This window comes from Telopea speciosissima, chromosome 4, assembly GCF_018873765.1.
Source record: "Telopea speciosissima isolate NSW1024214 ecotype Mountain lineage chromosome 4, Tspe_v1, whole genome shotgun sequence".
Lineage (NCBI taxonomy): Eukaryota > Viridiplantae > Streptophyta > Magnoliopsida > Proteales > Proteaceae > Telopea > Telopea speciosissima.
In genome coordinates this window covers 19,109,355-19,130,596 of record NC_057919.1, presented here as the reverse complement: position 1 = coordinate 19,130,596, position 21,242 = coordinate 19,109,355, and the positions used below count along the sequence as shown (strand labels likewise).

Sequence of the window (21,242 nt, the reverse complement as noted above, 5' to 3'; positions counted from 1 at the left end):
GAGATAACCAGAATCAAATGTTTGAATTGGAACAAATGGGGTCTTGCATTACGAGTTGGGAAAGGCACGAGTTATGCCAAGCAGAGAATCGAACAATTATAGTGTTTAGATTGGTATCTTTTGATTGAGCAGGATGGAGTCATATGTTTTTGTTGGAATGGATGAAGTCATGAATGTTGAAATGGGAAGGATATGATTGCCTCCCAAGAAGATTTGGAACAATTAGATATTTGTAATTAATCTTATATATATCTCTATGTATTTACTTAATTCTTTCTTGTTTAATTCATTGTTGATAAATGTGGGTGATTATAATTGATTCATTATTATTTATGAATTTTAACATATAGTTGCCCATTTATGACCTACTTAAGACTCAACCAAACAATTACATAGTTGTAGCTTAACAGCCTATGGTTCAAGTCCTAAGTTTCATTACCTATTATCTTCTAAGTCCTTGTTTCACCACAATCGAGTCTTCTCCTATGTCGCACACAATCATTTATGTTCTTGAAGATTTTTAGTTTAGAACCTAATTGTGGAGAGTAAATCAAGAGTCCATGAAGGCGTGGTCGGTGCGAGCATCATTGCTCCGATACCATGTTGTCACACCCTATCCCACAAGGGATAGAATACAATATCGAGGGTATGATTGGGGTGACACGCGTCATCCCACCTCACCGCCGGATCTCGTCAGATGGCCAACTCACGATCATAAACCAATATTACAATACAATAATATCAGTCACGAAAGATAAAGGAATATTACATTTCCAACGATCATAAAATAAGCGGAGCGTTCTGATGAATTACCTCATGTTCACGGCTAAGTGATACATAAATAGTTTGGATGGATATCCGAATGACCATAGCATAACTACCCCAAAACAAGTATAATAATAAATATTTATACAAGGCACGTGGCCCCAAAAAAAAAAAAAAAGAGGGAACAAGTCCCAAGTATCAATACGGCCGTAGGCACAATCATCATGGGCAACCATCGCCATGATCCTCGATCCACGGTCTCTGGCTCCCACGGTAATCATACGCATCAAAATCTAAAAAGAATGTGTACACGGGGTTAGCTCCACCGAGCTAGTGAGAGAGAAAAGGGGATGCACAATCACACAATCACAAATAGTCCATGGTGCATGCTATTATTAATTCATTTACCACCTAACACACAATGCTAAGTCAATGGGTATATGCTACTGCAATAACTCGGGAAGACATTGTGGATCCTTCCATTCTCACCACAATGCAACCTCAATTATTACTATGGAGCCGCGCCGTCGTAGTCATCACCACCCGGAGCGGACCCGATAACCATTACTACCCCTGGCACTGGCCTCTCTAACTCTCCACGAGGCGGCGGTGCTCTGGCTACCCAACACCTAAACCCCTGTTGGTAAGGGTCGTAGCATAGGGAGCGAGCCATTTACCACCTAACACACAATGCTAAGTCAATGGGTATATGCTACTGCAATAACTCGGGAAGACATTGTGGATCCTTCCATTCTCACCACAATGCAACCTCAATTATTACTATGGAGCCGCGCGTCGTAGTCATCACCACCCGGAGGCGGACCCGATAACCATTACTACCCCTGGCTGGCCTCTCTAACTCTCCACGGCGCGGAGTGCTGCGCTACCCAACACCTAAACCCCTGTTGTGGTAAGGGTCGTAGCATAGGGAGCAGAGCTAACCACGGATATACTACATGAATCCTATCGTGTTGAGAGGTACATCCGGGTGTGTCAACGTCCCATTCCATCTAACACCGGGTACCGGCACAACACGGCGCATCGACAAGAATGAGATGCAATATACAATTCCACGTAATCGGGGTTCGGTGCAGTACTTCCGCACGGTAACTAACACAAATCCATATCATCCAAATCATCATCATCGAATAAGAATAAATGCAAATATGCAATCATGCTTGAATGATAATGTCACAATATAATTCATAAATGCATGAATAAGCAATAGTAAACAAGCTCAAGCAGTCACCCAAACCCACTCACCAATTACTTCAAATGGAGTTTGTATAAGCGCAACGATTCCTCAAAAATCACCCCATTGCACATATGTTGGCGCCTATGGAAGTGAATAAGAGTGTGAGAGAGTGTAGGGGAGGCCTCATAGAGAAACCCCACCGTTTACATAAGTTATAAGCCTTAAAAGCGCATCGGAGGCAACGTCGGACTCGGCGGGCTGCCTCCGAGCCTTGCCTCCGACCTTCCTGCGAGGCTCGGGACACATCGGAGGCAAACATCGGACTCACGCGATCTTGCCTCCGATGCAACCCAAGTGTGATTTCAAGGTCTTTAAAAGCCGGGTTGTCCCATTTGGTTCTCTAAGCCTCAAGGGACTAGGGAGGGGTGTCTTGGAGTCTATTTGGGTCTTAGAAACACCCAACATTCAAAGATTTAAGGGGTTTAAAGGATCAAAAGCTCAAAAATCCAGATTTGGGGTTTTCTTTGGTGGTTGAAGCTTTAGAATCAAATAGATTCAGCAAGAGGTCAAAATAGAGGTCTTTATAGGATTGTAATGAAAATGGGATAGCATCCTACAAGGGAAACTACACATGGCTCGAGCTAACCCTTTGGGTTTCCAAAAGAAATCCCCATCTTGGGGCTGCAACCAACGAACCACCCAAGCTCAAGCGAGCAAGGGGAAGAGAGAAAAATGGGGGAAAAGGGCACTTGGCTTACGGTTTGAGGTACACACGAGGTGCCCTCTTTAAAGCTCCAAACCCGGCACCGTTTCCTTCTTCTTCTTCCCTTCCTTCTCCTCCTTCTCCTCCTCTCTTCAAAGCTCTCCTCTCCTTTCACGATTAGGTTAGGAAGAGAAAGAAAAAGAAAGACTAAGGAATAGTCTTACCCCTCTCTCTCATATAGACTTCACATTTATTGGCCTATTTGGATAAGGCCTCATAAGTGTAACCTAGGGTCTATTTGGGTAGGGTCAAACATGGCGGGGCACCAATAGCACCTTAGCCACGGGGTCTCACCCACAAGGGTCCTTGTTAGCGGCATTGGATGCGGGGTCGGAGGCGCCGATAACCTTGCCTCCGATGCGAGTAGGAAGGTGGTTCCCACCATAAGAGGTCAGGGCCTTTGGACCACACTTCGAGGGCTTTGAGAGGGCAATAAGCACACAACAAAATTTGGTCAACTACTTACCCCTGACACGTCAAGGTGCAACCTCCGTGGTCCCGACTAGTTTCCACAGGCAACCCCGTACTATGGTCAATATAGTAGGTTTGACCACGGTGAGAACAACTCACGGCATACGTGGCGTGATAACTACGTCCACGGGAAAGAATTAATAATTAATTATACTCTGGGAGTGCGGTATAACACCATCCTTGTCCCTTCTCCTCCTCCTCCTTATTCTCCTTCTTCTTCCGCTCAAGAAATAATCGGCCCTCCTCTCTTGCTCGATCTTGAAGTCCTTGACTCCGCTCCGGATGGTTTGATCGGTCAAGGATCGAAACCCAAGCCCTATCAAATGCAAGTGATAAAAGCAATGATATATTCCATCAACAACAACTATTTTATTCTCAGAATCGATTCCAACGGCGAGATAAATCTAGAACCTGGTTTTGATGTGGCTCTTTCAACAGGCAAGCTTACGGCAAGGGCGACTCTTGGGTTGTAATCGCTCAAGGAAAAGACACACATACCCCAAATATTAGAGAGAACGAGAGAGGAAAGAGAGAAATTGATTGGGTTCCAGCTTCTACCTCAAACCAGCAAGTAGGGGAACTACAGAGATTAGGGAAGAGAAACTGTATGCAACCAAATTTTTATTCCAAAATCCAACTCTCAATCGTTGGGAACAGACAAGTATATAAAGGGAAAACAACTCCTAATCTTAATCCTATTTTGAAACTGGATCTCATTGGGATCTCATGAATTCAGGTTTATTAGTGACTGGATTTTATTGATGGGGTTGGGAATTCTTGACTGCTAACCTTCTTTTCTATTCCACTACCTCTTCCTCCTCTTAAACATCTTTCGCCTTTCAATTTTAGAAGAATCTTGCTTGTAAGAGCTCTAGCTCTTATATTTTTTAGGGTTTTCAGTTATTTCAAATTCGAATTTGGGAATAAGAGAAGATGGCTCAGAGATGCTTGCCGGCACCATTCTTGACAAAGACATATCAGTTGGTGGAGGATTCAAGCACCGACGATGTCATCTCATGGAACGATACTGGTACTACCTTCGTTGTCTGGAAACCTGCGGATTTCGCCAAGGATTTGCTCCAAAGTATTTCAAGCACAACAATTTGAAATGGTTGGAGAAGAAGGAGCTTCTTCCATCGGATTAAATGGGTCTTCCATCAAATTAAACCCATACAATCAAAGAGTTAGGGTTTATATGTTGGGTTCAACTGGGCTATGGGGATAAAAACACCGAATTTAAGCCGGAAGGTGGTGATGGCATGGGCAGTTGGGGTTGCAGAGGAGGAAGAAGAAGGAGAAGAAGGAGGGGGAAGAGGAGAAGGGATGGTGATGGGGTGGGAGTTTTTTACAATTACCACCCCAAAAAAGGCATATTGGTCTTAAAAAATCCGTGATAACGGCACATTGTCACGACTAATCCCTTCCATTATGGGTCTGTAACGGTAGGGGTCAGTTAATTATTAGTATGCAACAGGGGAGGGTAATAGTTGTTTCAAAATTTTTTGGGGGTAATAATAAATATGAAAGATTTTGGGATGGTAATTATAAAAACCCTATTTTTTTTTATTTAAAATTTTACCCTTGTTTACTGGGATATCCAATCCGATTCAAATGACCAATACCCAACCCGACACGTACTTTGCAAAACAGTGACACAAGCGAAAAAAAAAAAAAAAAAAAAATAAAGAAGAGAAACCAAAAAAAAGTAGAGATTTGAGATTAGATTCCTGCATTTAATTACCTATTTGAATTCAATGATTCCTAAAAAAGAGGGAGAAAGGAAAAACAGAAATAGAAAAAAGAATAAAAATAATGGAGAGGGTTATTGGAGAGGAATCCTCTTCATTGTGAATTGATATGAATTGTGGCACTTGGAGAAGGTTATTGGAGAGGATCCGGACTGTATTTTGGATTGAGCCGAATCCCTATATTTTTGCCAATGGCCGCCAATTGCGGCAACTTTTCAAAAAATACTATTAAGGATTATTTCTTTCGTTTACTTCCTCATTACAAGGTCTCTCGGTTGTTCCGATTCTTCCGACCTAAATTTAAGAACAGAGGCCCCACGCATTCAAAAATCCAAAGGGCTCTAATGGAAAAAAGGGAAGAATTAATTTCGATCCTTCCATTTTTGCCCGTGGTGCTTCAGTCTTCTTCTCTGTTATGGCCTTCTCAAGTTGTTGAAGGTCTTAAAGCTCTGTCTAGAGGTCCCGAGCACAGCGAGGTAGACTCTGGAGAGGTCCTCTTCCTTGCCATCTCTGATCTCCGGGACTCTCTTTGTCTCTCCGAAAGTTTAGCGGTTTCAGCCGCCGAAGGTTATGCCCTTTTCTTCGACGAGGTATTCGTTTCACGGTTTCACTTGCCAATGTATCGATCAAATTCTGATTTTTGTGGTTTTTGTAATTCGAAGAATGCAGTATAGAAAAAAGAAAAGAAAGAAAAGACCGGTTTTAAATTTTGATAGTTATGTTGAGACTTATTGTATACAAAATTACAAACCCAGTGTGTGTAAACAGTAAAAGTAAGGCCTTTGAGGTTATTCATGCAGCTTATGTCCCGTGTTGAATCGAGGAAATGGTTTTCGGAGGTCCTTCCATCATTGGCAGCTTTGCTGTTGCGGTTGCCTTCTTTGTTAGATATTCATTATCAAAATGCTGATAATCTTCTTGGTGGAGTCAAAACTGGTCTTCGCATAATAGGTCCACAGGAAGCAGGCATTGTGTTTCTCAGTCAGGTATCTATTCTGTCTTTTTTATCTATGTTGACCATATAAAGCCCTTTAGTGGGAATGAAAAATGCAGAAGAATTTTCCTTCGAAGCTTTGAATTTGTGCTGTTATCCTATTAGAAATTGATCAATTATGCTTCCTCCACTAGCACCTTCCCAATGTGTACTTGAGGATGTGATTTTAAACTTGGAAGTCCATTGCTTTACAGGAACTGATCGGTGCACTTATTACATGCTCCTTCTTTTGTTTGTTTCCAATCACTAATAGAGATGCCGAAGATCTTCCAGACATCAACTTCAACCATTTGTTTGCGTATGTAATCTTCAGCTTACTTTGTACATTATTTGACCATTTTTATGCATCTAATACAATGAGATTAAGGCATGGGTAGAACGATATGGAGTTTCTAATGCGAAGTGGTCCACCCAGTTGGACAGGCCAAACCCAGGACCCCCTTGTGGGTTGGGTCAGCCTGCAAGTTGGATCTTCTTAAGGCCTAGTCAAAAATGCGCAAGATGAGGTGGTTTTGTCGCAAATTTGCTTGCATTCAGTTGAATGAGCCTGATTCATATTCTTTAGTTCGTCTGAGTAACGAAAGACTAGGTCCATGATCTAGGTTGATGTCTAGCTTGCTCATTTAAACTGTGGAACCCATGGCATAGTTTTCCATCTCTGCTTATTTTCTTCACCTCCTAAAATCAAAACTTAAAGGAATTTGTATGTATATTTTCAGATATAACCTTCCTCATCTATAGTTTTGTTTGATGACGAGTTTTGATGAGTAAAAGACTATATTGAGAAACCAAATGAGACGGATAAGGATATCTAAGGATTATAGTTCCTCATGTGCGAGAAAGATCTTTCTAACTGGACTGTGGTCATAACTCGTCTAGTTCACTTATGTTTCTGGGATAAAACAAAATAAATTGATGCAGAACATAACCAGCAAGAAACCTTTTTTAAGTGGAACCTACCTGGATCCTTTTAGACGACTTTTCCATTGCTCCATATCAAAGCATAGACTCTTCTACATGGGGCTGTTGCTTCAAAGTTGAGGGTATTTTGGTTGTTTTGTCCATAGAACATATATGATATATTGGACATATTTGGGCTATTTATCAAGTATAAGGGTATTTTTATATTTGTTTTAAAGTTTACTAGTTACTTGAGAGGTAAGTTTTAGTTATTGTACTAGTAACTATAAACAGATCCATTTTGCAAGTTCGTTATTACGGGTAGTTATTTCAGTTTTACTGTTTCTGACGTTATATATCAGAAAGAAACAGCCTAGTTTTGTTTAATCTACCCACCATCTTCCCTTGGGATTTGTTCCCCATCAGAAATTCTACAGGTCCTAATGATTTCCTATGCCCACTAACTTTGGTAATGCCATCCTTGCTGTTTAATTGATTCAAATGAATTCGTTGCAATTTAATTTGATACCTTGCAAGTTGGTAGGCTGTAATGCCATTAAAGATTAATGGATTGAAGCTTGAAGAGGACAACGCAACAGTTTTATGTGTACTGTTACTAAATGGAAATTTCTGTTCAAACTTGAGAATGAGAAAAGAAATAATGTCCAAGTAAATATGGTATAGATGGGGAAAAGGAAAGGAAAATTTTCAAAGAACCTAGATAACAGAAACCAAAATTGAAAGCTGGCAACCCGAACTTGAACTAAGCAGTTATTGAAGTTTGAATGCTACACCTTCCTTATCCTTTTGTGTGAGACCCACCTCTAAATTGAACTTTTGGAACTTGTGTGATTACAGGTTCTGATTCAGTGTCCATGCTTGCCTCTATGTTGTGGGCTGCATCGGTGGTGGATTTGGATCAGTCCATTGACTCGCCTATGGAGGATTCCGGGGAGCCAGCACAGCTAACCATTATTGAATCCGAAGATCCTACCGGGTCCCGGCACATCAGCTTCATATGCCAGACATGCTGGATTGAGCATATGCAGAACCTCACAATTTCCTAGCTGGGTTAGGTAAGAACTTGTTATTACATATAGGACTGATGTTTTAATAATGTTATGGGGGGGGGGCTGAAAAGTAAATTTACCCTTGTGGGATTAATAATGTTATGGGGGGGGGGGGGCTGAAAAGTAAATTTACCCTTGTGGGACCCACATCCCTTGTGGTCTGGGGCTGCCTGTGTGCCCACATGCCCGGGCCCACAATTATGGTCTGTTATGTCTAAACCATAACTTAAATATAAGACTTTTGGTAATAAAATGCCTTTTAATTAGTTTAGAGAAACACATTCCCAAAACTGATTTTAGTAAACCTAAACCAAACAGCCTTTAGTACTACCCCCTATATAAGCCAACCTTAGTTTTGAAATTCATTTCTAACCCAAACCAAAAACCGGGGGGGGGGGGGGGGGGGGGGGGGGGGGGGGGGGGGGGGGGGGGGGGGGGGGGGGGGAGGGAGGGACATTCTGCCTAAAGGAGAAAAGAAAGAAAAGGGAGAAGAAAGGAGAAGAGGAAGAAAGCCTAGGGCTTGTGAAATTCATGTCAATTTGAGATTGGGGAGCTAGGGAGAGAACCTTTGGTGGATGATTGTCACTTCCTTCACAACAAGAACTAGGTAAGCTTTCCAAATCCTGGAATCTTCTCTTATCCTCTCTTCTTCTTTAGTTTCCTTTGGGCTCATGGCTCAATCAGCCCAAATTTCTTACAATTTATTAGAATGACCTGTTAGAACCCTAAACCCTAACCCCATTTGGACTAATTCCACATAATTAGGGCAACACCTTAAACCCTTTAAGCCCCAATTGTCCTCTTTGCATGGATCATACATGCAATTGGGTCACAATGGCCCCATGGCAGTACCCTAGGACTTCCCTAACCTAATTTGGGTGTTGGGGTTCCATGCAAGGCATAACCCATGTGTTTAACACAAAAAACCAGCCACTGTTTCACCCACCGGATTCGGACTGCTGTGCCCTACGGCCGATCGGATTCAGGGCAGTTCTGAATCCGGTCCTCCCTGCTGTCCTTGTTTTGTTCCCAAATGGTTAGGGTTTTTGCTTAGGTTTATCTCATGACCTAATTCATGTTGTGTATTGATAATTTAGGCTGTGTATCTTCTGTTGGTGAGGTTAAAGTGTGAGTTGGAACTCTCTTTTGACTAGGCTGTTTCTCCAACTCCAGGTAAGGGGATTTTGACCTTAATTTGTGGAGTGTTTCTTACTGTCTTTGTTCTTATGCTTGCTACATCTGTGCATACACCATGTTAGTTGTTAAGATTCATATATGTTTATAGTCTTTTCTTTTGCATTAGATATATGCATGATGTTAGGATGCATTTCATATTGCATTTGCATATTATTATTATGTTCTATGATAGTTATGAATGAGATGTTGATGGAACTGATTTACTATCCTTGCTGTAACATATGGCATCATGTTAGAATGCATATGGTTAGGCTATCATAAACCTTGTGCTACGACCCTTGCCAACAGGAGTGAGGTGTTGGATAATCCGTGGCAGGTCTGAAGGGTAAATTCCGGAATGCCATTCACTGCCCCAGGTCTGAAGAGTACATACCTGAATGGGAACAAACAGTAAGGTTAGCATTGAGGGTCTGCTGGGGTCTGATGTGTACATTCCAGAACTGGCGGGTTTTCACTGTAGTAGAGTGGTATTATTGGGTGACCGATGTTTGGTTTGCGTTTCCGGGACTGGGAATACCATACCTACTACAGTAACACTTATACCTCATGAGACCTAGATCTGTTGCTAGTTGCATGCTTAGTCTAGGACATTCATCATGGACTATTTGCACATGCTTGCGTGTTTTCCCGTGCTGGGCTCAGTGGAGCTCACTCCTGTGGATATCCCTCTTTTTCAGATAGTATGGCTGGTTCTGAGAAACTAGATGTTGGACTTGATGCTGCTTCGGACTTCCACACCGATGAGGGTCGTACGGTGCAGGAGTTTGAAGTACATGATGTGTCCTGCAGATGCGATGCGTGAGGGTTCACGTGATCTGGCCTGACGGAGCAGGCTATTCTCTTTTTGTGTTTATACATTACTTTTGTATAGTGTTGCATACAGTAGCTATTTATACTTTTGACTTGTATTACTTTTGCGAGAATTGTATAGATGTAATACAAGTTTCAATGAATATGAATATCAAGTTATCACTTAGATTTCCTTATTTATTGTTGTTATTATTACTTTTTATTCTCTTCCGCTGCGTTTGATTTACTGTGTTATGATGAACTGTGAAAGGGAGTACTGCACATGTGATCCTAGAGGATTGATTGGGTGTCAGTTGGCATCCGGTCACACCATGCCCTTATTAATCAGGCTGGGGTGTGACATTTTGCAAGATTGCTGCTCTAGAAACTTGCTTTTCTTTATAAATAAATAGTGAGAAAAAGGAGTTCTGAAGATTACAGTTCAAATAATAGATGTGGAGGGTGGAATTTTTTTTTGATATGTTACGAATAAATATATCATAAGTAAGGGACGTATGTGAAGGTGGGATTGTATTAACCTTTTATTCCACCTTTAGTGAAATCCTAAACATAAGTTGTATTGCCAAATGTTTTAATAGTAATATCTATACCTTAGTTCTTGAAATTCTGATGTGATTTCTGATTAGCTTCTTTCCTTCTTGATTCATCCCTCTGTGTTCAAGTTACTCTTACTTTGTGCTGAGATCTCCCTTTGATGATTTTTATTATGTGCATATTAATAGTGGATCATAGTAGGTCATTTCATCACTAAGTAATTCCATAGGTTCTTTTCTGACTTCAGGAGCATTTATACCAATTATAGTGAGAGTCAAGAACATAAGATAAAGTGCATAATACACTATTTTGAGAGGATTAGTTCATGCATGCCAACGGGCTGTGTCTCATTTGAGCGGAAGCTTCTTTCTGGGAAACATGTTCCTTTTTCTGTTTCTTACCCCGACACCGAATTCTGGAGCAAATCTGCCATTCCTCTCTGCCATTTTGAGGTAAAGAAAAGATTAAGAGGAAAAAGTTTTGTAATACCCTCTGTTATCCAGATGTTTTTATGTTTATGGAGAATTATTTTGCAGTCATTGTGTAATGGCTTGTGCTTTTTTCAGGTTTCACATTCGGGACTAATTGAAGATCAGTTATGTGAGTCTCTTGAAGTTGATTTTGCCAACAAGTACATTGGAGGTGGTGCTCTTCGAAGGGGCTGTGTACAGGTTTTTCTCCTTTAAAGCCTGGATTAAAAATGTCTTTTGTTTGCTAAAAACTTGATTGGTTGAATTACAAATATACTGTATCACTTATTTAATTGATCTCCAGAACTTTTTGAAAGCACACCAGGTAGGTGTATTAGTAAAGCCACCAAATAAATGTGTATAGGTTCCTATCCATGTTTTAAATTCTATAACAGATGTTTGGGTAAGCTGTCAGTACGTCCACCATTCAGAGGTACAACTCATCTAAACAACGCGGACACCCATTTATCTGATAAATCTGAGTCAAAATAAATTAAGCTACATAATCTTGAATGTGAATCAAAGTTACAACACCAGAAGATACAGAGTATGTCTATGAAGATTTGATGAGGAGAGGCCTAGAAAAATCAAATCAAGTCACTGGATTTTGTGGTAGTACTCCCTCCATTCCTTAAAGACTGTCCATTTTAAGCTTTTTAACTTTTCTCAAATGGTAGTCCATTTCAAGATTTTAATGCATGAATTTTAATTGTTTTCCTATTTTTACCTATCATCACCCCTAATGCAAACTTGGAATCCAGGTCTGGAATGAGGACTAACTTGGAAAATAACCTAGAAAAAGTGAGACGTTGCAGTATTTATACGAATGCCTCTCATTTTTTTCTTTGAAAAGGACAATCTTTGTGGAACAGTGATGCAGCTAGCTGGCCTAGCCCATCCTAATCGTAGATTAAGAATCAACAGTTTGATTGGCTTCAACAGAGTCCCAGATCTTGGCTACTTTCATGACAAACCAGGGGCTGAGAAGATTGCTACTTTGTAAGTTCCAGCAGACTGTAGTGTGAGAAAGAAGGGGAATATGGTAGGAAATAAGATACGAAGAAGGGAGGAGAACCAGACAATAGGGTAGATCTATCTGGGGGGTGGGGGAGTGGGAGTGAGCTGTAAACTGAAAGAAAGAGAAGGGAGAAGATAGATTTATCTCCAAAAATCACATGTATGGACCTGTTAGTTTTTTTTATTGACAGTCGCTTTCTCCTCAAAGAGGGTATGAGATGCATCATAAATCCTAATTTAGAGTTGTATCATTCAAACTCAACTCATCTCATCCTTATCCAAACAAAATGGGGTCGGCTACATGGATCCTTTATCTCCTATCTGCTCTATTCAGAGCCGTACTTGTTACTAGTCCTAAGCTATGCATACTACGATATTTCTATATATCTAACAATTTAACAACATTCTAATAAAAGATATTTTTAGATATCGGTAGTTGTCCGGTCATACCCAAGAGGTTCAGCTAAGAACCACTCTATAGTAGGATCAATAAACCCAAAAATCCAACAAAGAAACATGACCAGAAATTATAAGGATAGGGTTTTAGCCAAACCAGCCAACTGATGGACACTTCTTTTGGATCGAAGGTAGAGAATACTAGGGAGAGGCTATCTTCAAAATTTGATTCACTTTTGATGGCTCGATGTGAAGTTATCAAGAAACCACCAAAATAGAAGGTTAAGGAAAAACCTTCCAAATCAGGCTGTGTTGGTCTCCAGCAGCAATGGCAGCAACTTAGAATAACTTGGAGCAGCAGTAACAGATCTCGGATGGCTTTCTGTGCAGTGGAGAAGCTTCACAGCAAACCAGGCCCGATGGAGAAGAAGAAGAATGGAGAAAATAAGAAATAGAAGGTTGGGGGGATAGATGGATTTAGCTCTCCCAGCAAGGCTCTTTCAGCCCTTAGGTTTCGGTTCTCCCAGCTAGGCCCTCTGCCCTTCAAGCTTCACAATAAAACATGAGAATAACCATGCTTGCAGCAGGAAAATAACTTTTATTCAACTTGATAAATCGTGGGGATGGCTATAACAGCCTTACAATTAAATAGAAGCAATACTTGCTTCCCAAGAAAAGACAAAAATAGAAATTAATTTATTGACTTAATCTTAAGAATTAGAAACTACTCTAACTAGGACTGAAATAAAAATAGAAACATAATAAGATCTTCCAAATCTTCTTTAAGTCTTCAAATCTCCTTGTGGGACCCATTTGGACGACTTGATTGTTGCAGCTGAAATCTCCAGCCTGTAGTCTCCATCAGTTCAACTTAATAGCTTTAGAAGAATGACAAAATTGCCCTTCGCTTAAAGACTTGAATAACTAATACTTAATAGATTAATATGCCCCCATAATTTTTCAAGAAATATTCTCATCAAACCAAATTAAAGGGGCTGTGACACTGTTCATATGATCAGTGTTTTGGCCTCTTTATCTTCATGTTTTGTCCTACATCAGGGAAATGCACCTAAGATCAAATATTTCGAGTCGGCTTCAGTGGAAAATTCAGACTTTCTTTTTGATGTTGTGATCATATAAAAACATAAACTTTGAGGCTCAATAGCTAATACATGGCAATTGAATCATGAGCCGAGATCATAAAGAGAATTGTGCAAGTAGGAAGTGGAATTAATACAATGGATTCAGAAGCATCAAACCTCTCTTATTCAAAAGAATCAAAACACATCGAAATGGTACCAGCCGTACTTAATAATAGAAGGATTTGGCAGAAATATTTAGTTTTGTCCCTCCTGAGTCGTAAGTCATGTACGGAACGAGCCTTGTCTACGAAGCATAAAACCTCGTCTTGCTTGCTTCTGGCAAAACTTTTAGTCTGTAGGCTGCTGCTTCAGTTTCACAAGGACCTTATTTGATCCAAATTTAGGGCGGTCTACGATCAGCAGCAAGCAAGAAGGCGGATGCGCTACGAACAAGAAGCATACGAAGAAAGCCGATGCTGCTTTGTTTAACAAGCATCACCCTTCGTTTAGTTCTACAGTTCATTCAGGAGTTCAAGGCAAGCACGTACATACAGGGGCTTCAGTAAGCATTCCTGTGTTAAGCCATTCAGGTACTCATTTCTTCCATTAGTATATAGTAAATGACTTATCTGGTCTATCCCTAATTATACTACCCTATTATTACTGCATCATTGGTATGCTCAGTCAATCTGTTAATCGATATCTTCTTTTTTTAATTAAATGGTCTCTCTTTTCCTCTAGCTGTGAGTCAGCCTTCCCTGACGCTGCTAGCTCTATCAGATCAGGCCTATAGCTGGTAATTCCTTCTTCCGTTATGAATGAATCTCAATCTATGGCAATTTCTATGTAGTGCACGTGTTAAATAAAGCTGTCGAATAGGCAGACGTACTATACCTGGAATCTGTCCCTTGCTTGGTCCCTGAAAATGTGATAACATAGGCCTTTTTTACCATGATACCTGCTCTGTCAACAAGACCATGCCCTGGTTCAATCCCTGCTTCTTCCAGTCTGGCTAGCTCAATAGATCTTAGCCCGTTTGAGGTCAACAATTCTGTTGTGTAAAAGCCGTTTGTTCTTGAGTTCAAATATGCCTCCCTAACCTAATACTGTATTGGATTGACATGCTCACCCGAAGATTCTTTTTAACATGCCCTGGTTATATCCCTGCTTCTTCCAGGCTGCCTAGTTCAATAGATCTTAGCCCGTTTGAGGTCAACAATTCTGTTGTGTAAAGCCTTTTGTTCTTGAGTTCAAATATGCCTCCCTAACCTAATAATCTATTGGGTTGACTTGCTCACCGGAAGATTCTTTTTAGCATGTTCCAACATGACGAAACATATGGCTGTGAAACCACCCAAAAAGCAAGAGCAAGCTGCTTTAGACCATTTGACTTCAAAAGGAACCTTTATTGAAGCTATACTGAAAATATAGACAGGACTTCTTTGGTAATTTGTGCTATTGCTTTAAAGAAAGAGTTTTCCTTCTCCCAAGCTGTTCCGTAACTACTAATGACACTTTGTATCCCTCTATAGAGCCATCTGCTTTATGCTTGATCTTGTAAATCCACTCGCAGCCAATGGCTTGTTGCCATGCAGGCAATGAGACTAAGTCTTATTCTTTGTTTCCTGGGCATTTCTTTCTTCCTGCATAGCATCTCTCCAGCAAGAATGATTGGAGGCTTCAGCAAATGATTCAGGTGCATGAGAAGACTGAACTGACATGAGGTAAGCTCGATGTTTTGGTGAAAACGATTCATAAGATAAGACATAAATCCTTCAATGGGATAACAAAGTTTAGAAGGCTCTATACTAGTGCCTGAGAAAGGAATCCAGAATCTGAGGAAGCGACTGGAAGGGAAGCATCTGGGCTAGACTGCTGATCTTCTTGAGTAGTCTGACCTTGCCGCCTCTCCTATAGTTCATCTAGGCCTACCTCTGGCTTTTTTAGATCCTTTGATCTGAATCAAATCACCCTCTGTATTGAAGCATTCAAAGGCATCCGTTGCACATGTCTATGCCACCTCAACGCTTACTGAATTTGAAAGCTGTCCAATATTAATCAAAGACCCAACATGAGACTTCAGAGACATGTTAGAATGCCTAGGTGACAGACTCTGATCATCAAGGAATTGGTGAAGAACTTCACAAGCCAAATTTTGGCCCGTTTTGCTTAGGAATCTTAAGAATTCTGGTTTCAAGAATGAGTGATTACCCTTCTCGGATCCTTACTGCCCAGCCTGAGAGCGGATAACTAATGCGTTCCACTTATTGAACAGGGTTTTATGGTCGGTCTGTGACCCCTGAATGCTGAAGGCGTCCTTGGGGTGATCTTGTAGTTCCTTCGGGGTGGAGACGATGGGGTTGGTCCATGGATTTTCCTTTTGCCGCATTTCGCTCAAAGGGTTGAAGGGAGATAGTGCATCAAGTTGTTTGTTAGCCTGGCTAACCAAGTTGTGTAATAAGATTATGTGCATAAGGAAAATGCCAGATGAATGAAGGAGAAGCATCGTGGTTCTGATTTATAAAAATAAAGGTGATATTCAGAGCTGCAATAACTATAGAGGCATAAAACTAAAGAGTCATACTATGAAATTATGGGAGAGGGTTATTGAAACCCACTTGAGACATGAAACTACCATTATGGAGAACCAATTTGGTTTTATGCCAGGAAGATCCACGACAAAAGCTATTTACTTAGGAGATTCATGGAAAGATTTTGAGATTGCAAGAAGGATCTCCTTATGGCATTTATTGACCTAGAAAAATCTTAAGACAGAGTCCCTAAAGAGTTAACTTAGCAAGTACTAGAGAAGGGAGATATTTCAAGTAAATACGTGAACATAATTAAATATATGTATGATGGTGCGGTGACAAGTGTAAGAACTATGGGGGACCATGGTAATGAATTCCCAATTACAATTGGGTTACATCAAGGATCAACTTTACGCCCTTATTTGTTTGCGCTTATCATGGATGATTTAACTAGAGACATTCAAGATGAGGTTACTTGGTGTGTCTTTTTTTGCTGCTGATATTGTTTTGGTGGATGAGACAAAAGCAGGGATTAACGCCAAGTTAGAGTTATGGAGATCAATCTTGGAATCAATAGGTTTTAACTTTTAAGACTTTAGTAGAACGAAGACGGAGTATATGGTGCAGAATGTTGGGTAGTTAAGAAGCATCATATAGATAAACTTAGTGTAGCGGAGATAAGGATGTTGAGATGGATGAGTGGAAAAACTAGGAAGGATAAAGTAAGGAATGATCATATTAAAGCTGGTTTGGGAGTAGCCCCAATACGTGATAAGCTACAAGAAAGTTGTTTGAGGTGGCATTGCCATGTTCAATGACGGCCTTCGGATGCTCCAGTTCGAAGTAGTGATTATATTCAAATTGAAGAAACTAAAAGAGTCAGGGTCAGACCTAAAATGACCTTAGGAGAAGTGGTGAGGAAAGACATGCATAGCTTAGGGATTGTTTCAATTATAACTTCGAATAGAGCTGATTGGAGGTCAAGGATCCATGTAGCCGACCCCATTTATTTGGGATAAGGCTGAGTTGTTGTTGTTGTTGCTGCTTGGCATTGTAAAATTTGAAACTGTAGCACTCTAGACTTATTTTTTATCCAATGAACCCATGTAAATCATTTAATACATGGCACAACACCAAAACAACAAATGAAATATAAGATTAAAATATTATACATGGAATATGCTCAAATGATTGGATGAAAAGATTAACATTACAACAAAACAGTGAACAAATATATGTCGGGTACACAAATTAAAACCAATAACAACAAAGTCTCTTACTAGGTGGTCACCTAGCCCCATGTGGTACCTAGGCATGTGCCTGATTCCCTAGGCTGCTTCCTGGAAATCTCTGTGAGTGCCTTGTTCATGCTCGCCGCGTTTCACCTTGCCTAGACACCCTAGTGCCTGGTCGCCAGGCATAACCTTTACTATGCTGTTAAGAGATACCTAAATAGGCCCTCAACTGACAGGGTAAGTTAAACATCCTGGTTACTAACTAGAGACTGATATCTCTTATCTTGGCCTCTTATTTCTCCTCTCTAGACTGTACTTACAGTTGGTTAATTTGTACCATCACCCTTTGGTGATGCATTTATTGATGTTCAATGAAAATGTCAAAACCATAACAATTGTTAATCCTACATCTTGTCTCCTCTTTGTTGAATTCCTAATGAATCTATTTCTCTTCTTCTTCTCTTGTTCCTGTAGCATTTTTTCTTCTTTTCTCTACGACCCTTGCCTTGACATGTCAATGTAGGTCGTACTTTAATTCTGTCATGGCTGTTATCTTGTGTAGGAAGAGATCCGTTTCGTGATCAATCCTGAATTAATTGCTGGCATGCTTTTCTTGCCTTGCATGGCTGACAATGAGGCTATAGAAATTTTTGGTGCTGAAAGGTTTTCGAATTATACAGGGTGAGTTCACCTTGTACTTAAGTTTTGGACATTATTTTTAATTTATGAAGTACCTTTAGTATCTCTCTAGTATCACTTATTTTGCAAGCAATGAATTTGAACAAAAAACTTCTCTGTTTCTGTTAGTTACGTGTATGTGCATTGCATGTGGTGCGACACTGGAAAAGGAAGAAAGAAATTGTTAGAAGCCACGAAATATAATGCTTGAGTGATCATAATCGATCACACAGGCCCTGTATTTATATTAAGCTGAATAATAAAGAATCCAAGTACAAATAGGAATCTACCTCGCCCTAATCCTATTAGGGATTCCTAGTACAACTAGGAATACCAAACTAGGACTCGCCGAGGGAGAAAAACAATAAAAAAAGAGAAAAATAAAAGAGGGAATAAAGAGGGAAAATCCTAATATGACTAGGAGTACTTCCCAATCGGGTAGGGGACAGTCCTAATAGAATTAGGACTCGCTTACCCCAATCGGGTAAGGGATAAGTAGCCTATTTCAACACTCCCCTCAAGTTGGAGCAAAGATGTCGATCATGCCCAACTTGACTAGATTAGGATGAAACAATTTTCCGATAATCCTCGGTGAAGATATCAGCAAGTTGATCAGAGATGTCACAAAGGGAATACAAATCAGCCCATCTTCTAACTTCTCTTTGATGAAATGCCTATCAACCTCAACATGCTTGGTACGATCATGCTGTCTTGGGTTGTGTGCTATGCTGATTGCATCTTGTTGTCACAAGATAACATCATAGGAAGACGAATAGGAACACCAAGATCTTGTAGCAAACCTTTAAGCCGAGTAACTCACAAATACCTTGTGCCATAGCTTGAAACTCAGCTTCAGACTAGAACGAGCAACTACATTTTGCTTTGCTACGCTAAGCGACAAGATTTCCACCTACAAAGGAGCAATACCCAGAGATGACTTACGATCCGCAACCAGCCCAATTGGCATCGCATGTATGCCTCAATCCGTAGGTGACCATGTGCAGACGGAAGAATTCCTTTTCCAGAGCCTACTTAGATAGCGGAATACGAAGAACAACCCCATATGAGAAGAGTAGGGATCATGTATAAACCGACTCACAGACTCACAACGACAAAGAATGTCGGACGAGTATGTGAGAGATAAATCGCTTCCCTACAAGCCTTGATACCGGCCTTTATCAACAGCTCACCCTCTTTTCCTTTGAGACGAACAAAGAGGATCCATAGGAGTATCCGAAAGGTGACGCCTAACAACCTGGTTTCAGCCAATAAGTTTAGGATATACTTTCTTTGGGAGAGAAAGATGCCCTTAGAAGATCCGCAACCTCAATCCCGAGAGAGTATCGTAGTTTCCCTAGATCTTTAATCTCAAATTTTTGTCCAAGGAAGGTCTTCAACCGTCCGATCTCATCACCATCATTGCGGTAACCACTATGTCATCCACGTAGACTATAAGAATAGTGAGTTTTTCACCAACCCGCTTTAGAAAGAGTGTGTGATCAGCATTACGTGTTTATAGCCCACGAAAATCATCGCCTTGTGGAACCGCCAAACCATGCTCGAGGTGATTGCTTCAGCCCATATAATACACGCTAATTTGCACACTTTACCTTGGTTTTTTCACAAGAAAAACCCGATGGAATATCAATGTATACCTCCTCATCCAATTCCCCATTCAGAAAGCATTTTTACATCCAACGTTGTAAATCCCATCCAAGGTTGATCGCAAAAGATAACAACACACGAACAAGATTCAACTTTGCAACAGTGCAAAGGTTTCCGATAATCAATGCCATATGTCCGAGTAAACCCCTGCCACTAGTCGTGCCTTATACCTATCCACGGTGCCATCCATCTTCTGCTTCACTACAAACACCCACTTACATCCAACTTTTTCTCTTCCCGGTGGAAGAACCACAAGCTCCCACGTGTTATTTCTCTTCAAGGCCTCCATTTCTTCCATCATTGCTTTGCCTTCCACTTTCCATCTCGATGAGCTTCCCGCCAATGGTTAGGAATACAAACAGAAGAAAGAGAAGAAACAAAAGCACGAAAGGATGGAGAAAGGGAGTAATAAGATACAACATGGGATATGGGATGTTGAGTGCAAGCCCGACACCTTGCGAAGAGCAATAGGTAAATCAGGAGAAGGAACATTACCAGTGGAGAGGCAGGTTCTAGATCCAGGTTCGGCAAGATTGAACCTCGCTTATGTTTCCTTGCATAGGTCTCGTACACCACCGTCATCAATCCTCCTCCAAATTCACTAATAGTTCTCCGGGACAGAGTCCGGACTAGGGTAGATTGCTGCCCCGAATAGGGATGGTCTCCCCTGTAGGGACCTCTCCTCGACTCGGAGGGAGGACTAGGGGAGAAAGAACTAGGAGCAGCCGATCGGCTCATTGTAAACAGATCAAGTGGAGGTGGAGAGTCTATAGTCAGCACATCTTCACTAATACTCTCCCCCGAAGAGGAGGGGACACATAATAGGATACATTCTCATGAAAGACGACATCCATGTCGACGAAGGTCCCGGGATGGAGGGTAATAACATTTGTACCCCTTCCGAGTAGCAGAGTAACCTAAGAAAATGCAATGAGACTACGTGGTTCAAGTTTACCAGGGGACCGATCCCCTGGCATACAGACGCATCCAAACACCCTAGGGGACAACAAAGGATGAAGAGCCAAGTAGGAGCTCAATGGGGGTCGGGATTGAAGAACCCGACTAGGCAGCCTATTAATTAAATAGGCTGCAGAAGGACAAGATCCCCTTAAAAAAGGAAGGCACATTGCGAGCAAACATAAGTGCTCTAGTGACCTCCAAGAGGTGGCGATTTTTCCTCTCGCCACACCATTTTGGGCTGGAGTGTCAACACATGTCCAGGTGGAGGATCCCATGGGCGCGAGGTAATTTTGGAATTGACCATCCATGTACTGCTCCCATTGTCACTCGCAAAATGCGAAGAGTGGCATGAATCGGGTTTTAACCATCTCGGTGAAAATGTTGAAAACATGAAAAGACCTCACTCTTTGTGTGCATAAGGTAGACCCAAGTAAATCTAGAAAAACAATCAATAAATGTGACATACCACCGATGACCGAAAGTGAAACTTTTCTACTAGGACCCCACACATCAAGATGAACAACATGAAATAAGGAAGAAGACCTATTATTAGAAATGGGATAATTTGAACGTGTCTGTTTGGCTAAGACACAAGGCTCACAAAAAAATCTTCCTTATTACATTCTTTAACTAATGCAGAAATAAAGTGGATAAGGTTCCTAGAGGTGGATGACCTAGTCTAGAGTGCCATTTATGTAATTCAAGAAAAAGATGCCGGGTGATAAAGCCTAGAAGGTAATGCCTGGTAGGAGCAGTGGTCG

The 21,242-nt window shown here is 40.9% G+C and overlaps 1 protein-coding gene across 3 annotated transcripts in view; it reads left to right on the top strand.

Annotated features, from left to right (window-relative positions):
• Window positions 1–5,229: 5,229 nt before the first annotated feature.
• The window catches only part of LOC122660465 (poly(ADP-ribose) glycohydrolase 1-like), a 39,896-nt gene continuing 23,883 nt past the window's right edge, over window positions 5,230–21,242 (top strand). For all 3 annotated transcript variants that reach the window (XR_006332695.1, XM_043855779.1, XM_043855778.1), the window contains exons 1-6: window positions 5,230–5,532; window positions 5,743–5,928; window positions 6,131–6,234; window positions 10,695–10,899; window positions 11,014–11,118; window positions 17,741–17,859. Coding sequence is in view for 2 of the 3 variants with exons in the window: in XM_043855779.1 (XP_043711714.1) it covers window positions 5,287–5,532; window positions 5,743–5,928; window positions 6,131–6,234; window positions 10,695–10,899; window positions 11,014–11,118; window positions 17,741–17,859 (965 nt within the window). In the remaining variant the exon portion in view is untranslated. The remainder of the gene's footprint in view (window positions 5,533–5,742; window positions 5,929–6,130; window positions 6,235–10,694; window positions 10,900–11,013; window positions 11,119–17,740; window positions 17,860–21,242) is intronic.